Source organism: Micropterus dolomieu, linkage group LG20, assembly GCF_021292245.1.
Source record: "Micropterus dolomieu isolate WLL.071019.BEF.003 ecotype Adirondacks linkage group LG20, ASM2129224v1, whole genome shotgun sequence".
In the NCBI taxonomy this organism is placed as follows: Eukaryota; Metazoa; Chordata; class Actinopteri; order Centrarchiformes; family Centrarchidae; genus Micropterus; species Micropterus dolomieu.
In genome coordinates, this window is record NC_060169.1 from 18,613,034 (window position 1) to 18,623,525 (window position 10,492).

At 40.3% G+C, this 10,492-nt stretch overlaps 1 protein-coding gene across 1 annotated transcript in view; it reads left to right on the forward strand.

Moving 5' to 3' along the window:
- Positions 1 to 3,106: 3,106 nt before the first annotated feature.
- The window catches only part of cpne7 (copine VII), a 30,310-nt gene continuing 22,924 nt past the window's right edge, over positions 3,107 to 10,492 (forward strand). Inside the window, exons 1-3 of the mRNA XM_046032564.1 lie at positions 3,107 to 3,280; positions 7,946 to 8,128; positions 8,453 to 8,527. Coding sequence (XP_045888520.1) covers positions 3,107 to 3,280; positions 7,946 to 8,128; positions 8,453 to 8,527 — 432 coding nt within the window. The remainder of the gene's footprint in view (positions 3,281 to 7,945; positions 8,129 to 8,452; positions 8,528 to 10,492) is intronic.

The window sequence follows — 10,492 nt, forward strand, 5'->3', positions numbered from 1 at the left end:
TTGTTTGGGTTTGTAAGATGCATGGTTATCAGCTTAACAGAGCAGATAATTAAAAAGCAGGGAGCCAAATGTTTTGTTTTTCCTGCTGTTGGAATAATTTGATTGACCTGTCTGTCTGCTGCACACATCATTTTACCAGCTGAAAGGTTCTGAGTGGGTAAACTCAAATAATCAGCAGTGTCCTCTTGAAATCAAAGACAAAGTCGTAACACTGCCAAGCTCTAATGAAAAATGTCCTTTCTTTGCGAAGGACACTTGAGAATCATGAAATTTCAAAGCCTTCCACAAAAGTTTGGCAGTTGCTTTTAAACAGTCAAACCAAAGCTTTCTGTTTTAAACTTGATGAACTCAAATTTCCCAAGGAAAGGTGTTTTGTTCTTTTTAGCTGCTTTGTCTTTCATGGCCTTCGCTTTGCAGAAACTCTGCAAAAAGCTGCTGTTTTGTCAGTCCAATCTAAAAATCTATAAGTGTTATGCAATGTCTGGAAATACATTCATGAAAATAATACATTTGTGGGTGGACTGTGAAAAGGTTCACGCATAAATGTTGTGTAGAAACAATACGTTACGTAACATATATTGCTGTCAAATGATTCGAAATCTAACTGATGAATCAGTCCATAATCATTTTAATGTGAGAGACATAAGACTAAAGTATGTGTATGTGCATACAGTATACTGTGGGTGTATGTGTGTGCATGTTTAATAAAGGTAAGAGAGCACAGAGTCACAGGTCCTCAGCTGTCTGAAGCTCCTACATGGAGATGTGGTTGTGATGGGCTGCTGGCTGGAAGATCTGTCCTTCCATGTTCCTGTTGTTTTGCTGTGAAATGTCTCACATGTGCCCTTGGCATTTTTATATATTGAGGTGAAGTGAAACAAAGCCAGCCAGAACCAGTTGATTCAGGCATGCATTGCCTTCTTTCCTGAGTACAAATTGACAAACTATGGATCCTACTGAGAGGATTGTCATGTAAGCATCTGATTTTACCTTTTCAGGTGTGCTATGAGGCCCATGCATCTCATTTGAGATTGGGAGCTCATTGTTAAACAAAGGTTGAGTAAATGAGAAGAACATCCTTCTTAATTTGAGCAGAGGACAGTGTTTAACCTGAGCAGCTGATGTGAAAGATGGGACATCTGTATCTGTAGTGTCAAATGCTTAGGCTACCTACTGTATGCTTAACTGTGCTGCAATATGTGTACATGATCATAACGTTAATGAAAGATGTTAACAGTGTGCCGCATTAATTAAAGTCGGCTGAAGCTGGAGAAAAATCTGATTGATCAGATCAATCTATATAGATTAAAGCCCCTTCTGTAGAGCAAGGAGACTTTTTAACTTTTATTTCATTGCATTGTCGGTGAATCACAAGTTCATCCCTCTTTTAGCCTGAATGTCAGCAAATCACACAAAAACTATGCACATATTTGCAGCATTTAGGTCAGGCTGTCAGGCTGCCAGAATACTTATAATAATAAAAAAAAATCATCTGTATAGCATTTCCATCGTCTCGTCGTGTCGTGTTTATAAGGCTCGATGTTTGAATTGAACTCGCAAATAATCGAGTCCCAGCGATAACCCAGTCCTTACATCAGCAGCTGGACTCTCTCCACTCCCCTTCTCTACCAGCCGAGCCTACTCCCTCCACGTCAGTTTAACCAATGAGTTTCGGCGGAGAAGGGGGGGAAAAAATCAAGCAGTGTGTTGTGGGAGAGGACTAAACAAGTGTGCTGAAGAGTAAAGAACAACGGCAGGTAGGAAATGAGTTTTAAACTTGATTGTTTTTTTAACGAGGGAACGAAGAGCGTTTGCTTGTTTGATCAGCTGTAGATTGTCTTATTGGAAGTGAGTAAGAGCAGTCAATGACACGATGTTACCAAAGTAGACTGAATGTTTAGTAGGCTACGACGAATAGGGGAACTAAAGCCAGATCGTCATTTTGCCACCCTGAACGATTCCCGTTGTTGGGGTTTCAAAGATTAGATTTGTAGCGAAGTTGATTTATTATGATTATGATTATTATTATTAACAAACCATTTAGGCGCGTTTCCTGTATCGCCTTCATTAAGTTGTAAGGATTGAATCGGCAGCACTTCGCTCCTGGGGGGACGTGTTGCTTTACCGAAACGTTTATTCTTGTGGATTTTTTTTTTTTTTTTTACATTAGAACTTTTCCTCGGGACGTATTTTACAGCTTTTGAGTCTGATTGTATTTCGAGCTTTACTGGGTTTCAGATAGATGCTTTTGGGTAACATCTGGTTGCCAGACTCACAGCTGGCAAAAAAAAACCCACGGGCGCTGTCCCTGGTGCTGAAAGCCAAACAGTGCAGCACACTTGTTCATTTGTATCCTAAGAATGTGACACTTGGAGTCAATGATTTAGGTAGTGAAATTCGTACTTTCTTCCCCTTTAAACCAGTTAAGAGGGTGTCAGAAATACTTTGCTCAAGGACACTTCAGCGGGGCGGATACTTGCCACATTGTTTAAACAAACCGAAGTGCCTTTTTCAGATTTAGCTATGTATCTACTGGATTCCTGATTTCGTCAGCCACGTACATTTATTTACTATTATTTAAAATTATTTCACCCCCCCACCCCCGTTGTTTGCTATTTCATGTTTAGCACTGCAAACATGATAAAGATAGTGGTGTGCAGACAATGACAATATCAAGTCTATGTTTTTGTCTTTATTTTTGTTGATAGCGTTTCATACTGGAATTAAGATCATTTAAAACGAGGAAGCACTAGGAAGTCTAAAATTAATCTCTCCAGGGATCGGAACTAGACTCCTAAAAGCCCAACCCTGCCACCTTCATGTCCTGTCTCTCGTCATTACCGAGGTGAGACAATAATCCTCACAAGGGGGTAGCTCAGACAGTAATAACAGCTTGAGTTTGGTTTGGTCCCCTGGGACTCAACAGGAATCTCTGTTCTTTTTCTGACGTCTGCACTAAGTCAAAAGAGCCTGTCTCCTGTGACCCTGCCACGTCTTTACTGAGATCACTCAACCCACCACTACATTTCCCCATCCCTTCGGAGCTACCAACAGCCTCACACCGTACTGCTTCGCTGGTTGGCAGCTCCTCTTGCCCCGAGACAGGATGAATGATGTTCAGGAGGCCACCTCCCCTGCGACCAGCCTCAGCGGTCCAGCTACCTGTGTCTCCAAAGTAGAACTACGTGTGTCTTGTAAGTCTCTGCTGGACCGAGACACGCTGAATAAGTCGGACCCCTGTGTCATACTCATGGTACAGAACAACGGACAGTGGACAGAGGTGAGCCCCCCCCCCTCACACACACACACACACACACACACACACACACACACACACACACACACACACACACTACTGCAATCTGACAAAATGCACAGGTGGAGCTTTTGGGGAAAAGTGTGAGCCTGATATCTCCTCAGTCACCAGTTCTTTATGCGGCAGCTTTTAAAAATGAATCATTCATTTTTATTTATTTCATTAATCTTCCTGTCGGAGTCATTAACCACATTATTTAATTTGTAATTTTTTAGAATCATGCCTTGAATCACACACACATCTAATAGTGCATATCATTCAAATCACTGCACCTGGATTGTAATCTGAGTCACATGTTTTCTTAATGGTTACACAGAAATGTTGCACAGAAAGACACCTGGGGGAAAGCACATGGCTAACCCTCCCTCCATCACCCGGTATCAATCAAATCTGGAAAAGATCAGAGTTTAAGATTAAGCAGTGGTGACATTTTATACACTGGCATTTTTAGTCCCACTCCAGTTACCCCCAAAACCTGTGCTGTCGTACAAGATCAACCAGGGAGATAAATCTGTTAATGGTTTGTTGAACTTGCAGCTGTTTTTCGCAGCTGTCTGATTTAGAATTAAAAATGTCAAATGCGCCGTCCATTTGTAGAGAAAAAAAGAACAATGTCTGTCTCCACAATTCGATAATTTGCAACTGATTGTACTGCCTGCCCTGTAGGATTCAGATTGCACAGCGGTATAAATATATTCCACTGGTCTATCTGCGTGGACAAACAGTAGGTTGGTAATGGTCATATGCAGTGTGGTGAGCTGTGTTCCAGCTGATGTTTACTTTCTTGGATTGGGCCCAAGCTGATTTGGAGCGTAGGCAGCAGGTCTCTCATTTCCCTGTTAATTAAGTCATTTAGTTCATAAGGGAAAGCCAAAACACAAGTCTCCATTAAGTAGAGGATGTGTTAAAACGTGGCCGAGGATCTTTAATTATATAAATTTTCTTTCCTGCAACCTTTCATCCAACAACAAGCTCTCTTTCCAGGGAAATGGGAGATAATAATTAACTGCAACTCTGCCAGCTTCCTGCCACGGAGGAGCCATTTGTTGAAGAAGCTCACTGTAATGTTTGGGCTGTATGAATGTCGAGATACTATTTTTGCCAGTGATGATAAAAACACTCGACAGACGGCACACAGTTATGGATTTTTCTTGGTTGTAAGGAGGTCGTTACAGGAGATGACTGACCTGGGTTCAGTGAAGCATATCAGAGTTGCTATTTTTAGCTCCACTAACTGAAGCAAATTGATATGATGATGTCAGAAGATCTATCTATCTATCTATCTATCTATCTATCTATCTATCTATCTATCTATCTATCTATCTATCTATCTATCTATCTATCTATCTGACAGTCATGACAGTCATGACAGTGTACACAAGTTGTCCAATCCTCCGCTGTCAAATCCCTCAGTACTGGGAGGCACCATTGCTTGTGCAAAATGTTTACTTACGTCAACAACTGAGTAAGAGGCTGAGCCCACTCACATCAGAGCCACTCTCTTTCTGTTTTCTGAGCTCATACTGTATGGCCCCACACACTCGCAGCTGCTATTTGTTGAACTGCATTTATTTAACCACCTGATCTCTTCCAAGGACAAATGCAGAAGCAGGGTGGAGATGACTTGACATTTTCTCCTACTGCAGACGTCTCTTCTTTTTCTGTAAAGTATACGATAATGAGTTAATTCAAGCTTTGATCTTTCTGTTGACATCAAACCTAAGCTACAGGGGCTTGTTATGATCAAACTACAGTACACAGGTAATGCTCAACCTACCTGGCAGAACTGATTAGAGAAAGCTTTCATTTTCCATGTCAGTGGTCTCTGTAGAGTTCTGGCCCCTAACCAACAACAAACAGGCGTCACAGACTTTGGCACAACCTATCCTCCGTAGCTCTGATTAGCTTTCATCAACAAACAGACTTATCAGACACTTCCCAAATCTGTCCATCCAGATGGCACAAAGTGAGGAGGAGAAGGCAAGAAAAGACAATAAAGACAAGTGGGGATGAATGAGGCTAATAAAGCCAAGTCCTCTCTGGAAGTTCTTTTTTTTCTTTGTGATGTTTGCCAGAGTGAAAAGGAAACAGTAGAGCAATCTCCACTACTAGCTATCTATTGCATTTGTTATCATATTATTATTATTGTTTGCATTTTACAAACCTGAGAAAATTAGGCAGATGTTCACTAGTGAACCAGTCACGTCATTCATCTAGAACCGTGACAGAGACCAAAGTCTGGTTATTTTTATCGCAGTAATTAACATTTACTAACCAACAAATTGAATTGCAAAAGATCTCACCCGAGAGAGACGAAAATGTCTTTGAGTATCTTTAATCAATTCCAGTTGCCCTAAATTTTAACGTTCCTTGGATTGATGATGAATCAACACATTGAACCCAGTTTTTATGTAGAAGGGTGCTGAATGTACAAAACCAAAAACCAAAAGGTCAGGAACAGGTCAGACACTTAAATTGTTTATTTATGCACGGATGTTTCGTTCAGATGTCTATCCTCAGCGTGCAAACTGGCAACAGTTTGATATAAGGATAAAAAAGAATGGAAGCACAATAAACAAGGCCTATCTTTACAATGCAATTACAGACGGGTTACATATAAGGGAAACCCCCAAATAAATGAAAGTAGAAGATAGAAGAAAGTAGAAGACCTAAACAGGTCGGAGGAGGATTCCTGGCATTCTTTTGGTCCACTTGTCACCTTAGATGGAAGAGTCATTACAAATCAATACTTTCTGAGTCATCACTTGTATTCTATGATGAAACATGTCTATCCTGGTGGGAGTGGTCTCTTTCAGGAGGATAATGCCCCTGCTCAAAGGGAACAAGGGGTCACTGAATGGTTTGATGAGCGTGAAAATGATATAAATCAGGTTTTTATAGCCTTTACAATCGTCAGATCTCAACCCAACTGAAGACAGACAGGAGATTTTAAACCAGTGTGTTAGACAGCGCTCTACATCATTCGAAAAATGCTGTTCATCCCACCAGTAAAGTTCAGACATGTAGAATCTATCCCAAGAAGCATTTAAGCTGTTCTTGTGGCTTTAGGTGAAATTACTCTGGTACACAGGTATGCTCAAAATGAGCTAGGGGGAGAGGGGGAGATGCAATAATCAATTCAAAATGGGGATAATGGGAGACATTTTGAGACAGTCTCTCCTAGAAGTACTGCTGCACTTGTTTTAAGATATGAAAAGTGACAGAAATAGCAGATAAAGAATGAAAAAAGTCAGCGTTAGATTTTCTCACCAAGTGTGTGTGAAGGAGGGGGTGGGGGGCTGCTCGACTATCTGACAAGAAGTTTGGCGGGATCATAGCAAGAGACGAGAGAGCAATATCACCAATTTCTGAAGTCATCATGACAGCTGAGCTGAGCTGGATCTGCTCCGATGACAATGAAGAAATTACTTTAGACACTGTGCATATGTTTAGTAAGTATATATTATAAGTGACCACTAAAATAATTTTTTTCAGATTTAAACCTTCTATAGGTTTAACGTCAATAGATCAGCTCTAGCTCATGCTTTTTGGTGGATCAGTTCATTTCTGTGGCATATCATTTTCATAGATTGAGATATAAAACATGCATTAATCATAAACATAACTACAGTATATCAATGTTGCAGTCAAGACCACCCAAACCAAGACCAAGTCCTAACAAAGACCAGAGTGTACCGAGACTCAAGACATTTAGGGTTCGCGACCAAGTCAAGTCCCAGACCAAGGGAGGATGAGAGCGAGTCAAGACTAGGAGCATGGCCCCAAACTACATGACACACAATAAAATGTCCCACATGATTATAGGCGCTTCTGAAATTTATCCTTCATATTTGATCTGCAACTGTGTATTCAAACTCAGAATTAGCTCTCTTAAAGTAATGGGCCATGTGTTTTTGGCCATGCAGATATGTAATATGTATATGTTTCATAGAAGTGAAAGTGCATTACTTGGTCCTAACTGTCTGCTGTAACATCTCTATGCTAGCTCTCTCCATCAAATGAGGGAGCTGTACTACGGTGTATAGCGTTAATGTGGTTAATGGTTTAACATCCAATAAAATGAAGGATGTAAACAAATAAATCAGACAACACACAAGCAATTTAGTGATATCCCCACAGTTGTGGATCTGACTGGTCTTGAAATAAAATCCTAATTCCTGTATGTTTGAGATCGTGACAAGACAAAGGAGAAATGTGGTCGGTTTCCGAGATTAATTTAATAACAAAAAAACTCCGAAGATTTATCATGATGTCCTTGCGACCAACTGTGCAGGACACACATGTTCATGGAGCTGTGTGAGAGCTATGTCATGAGGCCTCAGAGAGCTCAGGTTTCAATTACCTTCCTTTCCAGTATTCTCTCATATCATCCTCTTGACAGCAACGTAATAACATTTCCTTTCCATATATGCTGGTGCTCCTCAAAATAAGCAGGAAGACAAATATGTTGTAAGTTCTTGTATTTTCCAATCCATTTTTGCTGTAAAATCATATAGGATACAATCTGTAAAAGTGCTTTGTCAAAGAAATATTAATAGTACAATGTTTGAATATATTAGATGAAAGTAAATGAAGGTTCAAAATCTAATTCAGTGTGTTCCCTCTCAGCTGGACAGGACAGAGGTGATCAAGAGCAACTTGCACCCGGTCTTTGCCAAGGTTTTCTCATGGGACTACTACTTTGAGGAGGTTCAGAAGCTGCGATTTGAAGTCTATGACATCCATGGCACTCACAGCATTGGGACCCGCGATGATGACTTCCTGGGTGGGGTGGAGTGCACTCTTGGCCAGGTGGGCGGATGCTACTATCTTTACTAACCCATTTTGACTTGTATTAGTTATATTCTCCAAAATACACTGATGTATGGTAGGCTAAATTAAAGTTCTGTCAGTTTTGTGCCCAAACACTGCGATTTTCCTGCCATAAAACACCTAAAGTATCTCCCTTTGTCTGTAATGTTGCTAATAAATATAGCTGATGTGCTGTATATTTGTTACCTAGAGTGGCAGAGTAAGCAATGGATATTTACTGGTGTTGATGACTCAAATCTCTGTACACTGCTCTTTACTACTAAGAGCTCAAGGCCAACAATGTGGTTATCTTTCTCTTTGCAGATTGTGGCCCAAAAGAAGATGGTGAAGCCTTTGTTGCTGAAGTACGGAAAATATGCCGGCAAATCCACCATCACGGTAGGTTTCTAACATGATGCTTATGACCTCACAGGGGAATGAAATTGTCTGGGTTGCTGGACATCAATAAAGTGGAAGTTAGCAGAAAAAGGCCAGTTAGAGGTGAGTGAAATAATGGATGGCGAATTGATGGGTAGTAGCAGTAAGATTTCTTTCTTTTTTTCCAGTCCCACTTCTGTTCAGTCTCAGACATCATGACAGACTTGGTTCTGTTTATGTTATACTGTATATACTGTATCTGGATATATTTTATGGATTGTTGCTGCTTTACATTGCTGGGTTTTTTAGTGGTAACACTAAAGTATGCATCCTGTCTGAGAACTTTCTAGTGTCCATTTTTGGTTGCATAGGGCACCATTCTTGCTTAGCATGCCAGTACGCAGGGAAGCAAGCAAATCCAGAAGAAATGATGCATGGATAAGAAATCGCATGTGTCAGATGTCATCTTACAGTTAACAAGCCAAGTGGTGGTAGCTAGATCGTGCAGTGTTACACTCTTTTCTGTGGAGTAATGGCTTTAACTTGTTTGGGAATACACAAGAGAGGCAGACTAGATGCTCTAACGCCTACTGTTGTCTGTTCAACCATTTAAGTGCAGTATGTGAACTTCAATATACAACATTTTATTACACGTGCCACAATATTCAACAGTATTGGATTGTCTTATGCAGTACAGATGTTCCTGATTTTGTGCCCATCCCGTCTATATTTGTTGTCAGTGAAAGTATACACTTCAGGAAGCTTTTCTGTCATCTATTCTCCTCAATCTCTGCACACAGCAGGGACCTGGCCTGAGATTAGATCACTGTGATGTGAGGGAAAAGTTAAAGACAAGCTATCCATTTTAAATTTTCAGCCATTTCATCCCTTTCCAGTGTTAGACTTTATTTAAACCAGAGCCAACAGCAAAGACCTTTTGAAGGGCTTCAGGATAACTGAAATCACACAAGGGGATTTTTGACCATTTCAACTGTGCAGATATAGAGAATTCAGTGCACCATGTAGCTGGTGCCCACACATGCTGACACCAAAATATGTCTTTGTTAATGTTTATTGCATATGTAATATTATATTATTTTCTTCTGTTTTTCTGACCATAGAAAGTACACATATACAGTATACACTATATATTTAATATGTGCATGAAGGTTTTTTAAATTTAAACTACAAGAGTTAGGAAGCACACACACACAAAAACTCATTTAAAATGGCTCTCTTCAATGTGAGATCACTTTCAAGTAAGACTTTTATCTTAAATGATTTTATCTTGTCTGCAAATCTAGATTTTATGTTTTTAACTGAATCCTGGTTGCAAATGAATGACTATAGCCAGCTAGCTGAACTGTGTCCGACTCAATATGATTGCAGTCAACCGAGGGTCAGTGGTCGTGGTGGTGGGCTAGTGAGCGTGTATAGGAAAAATTTTAAGTACGCTGTGATGAATTTAACTCCTTTGAAGTTCTCACTCTTAAAGTTGGAGGGCTGCAACCTGTCATATTTGTTATAATTTATCGCCCCCCAAAACCGCCTGGAGGATTTTTATCAGAACTTCCTGAATTTTTATCTACTCTGGTTTTAAATTATGACAGAATTGTTCTTTGTGGCGATTTTAATATTCATGTTGATGACCCCACCAATCTTAATGCAACTGACTTTTTAAATATGGCCACTTCTTTTAACTTCAAACAACATGTCAAAGGGCAAACACATAACCGTGGTCATACACTGGACTTGGTTTTTACCCTGGGTGTCAGCATTTCCTCTGTGGAATTAGTGGACATGACCATATCTGACCACAGATGTATTGTTTTTACCTGCGATTCGCCTGTTACTCATGCCGCCTCACCAAGCTCCGTGTGTTCTCGCGTCTTTAATGAACAAAGTGTTTCAAAGTTTTGCACATTCTTTCAGAGCCAAAGCCAACACCTGTCTGATTCCAACACCAACAATCTGGTCGATCACTTC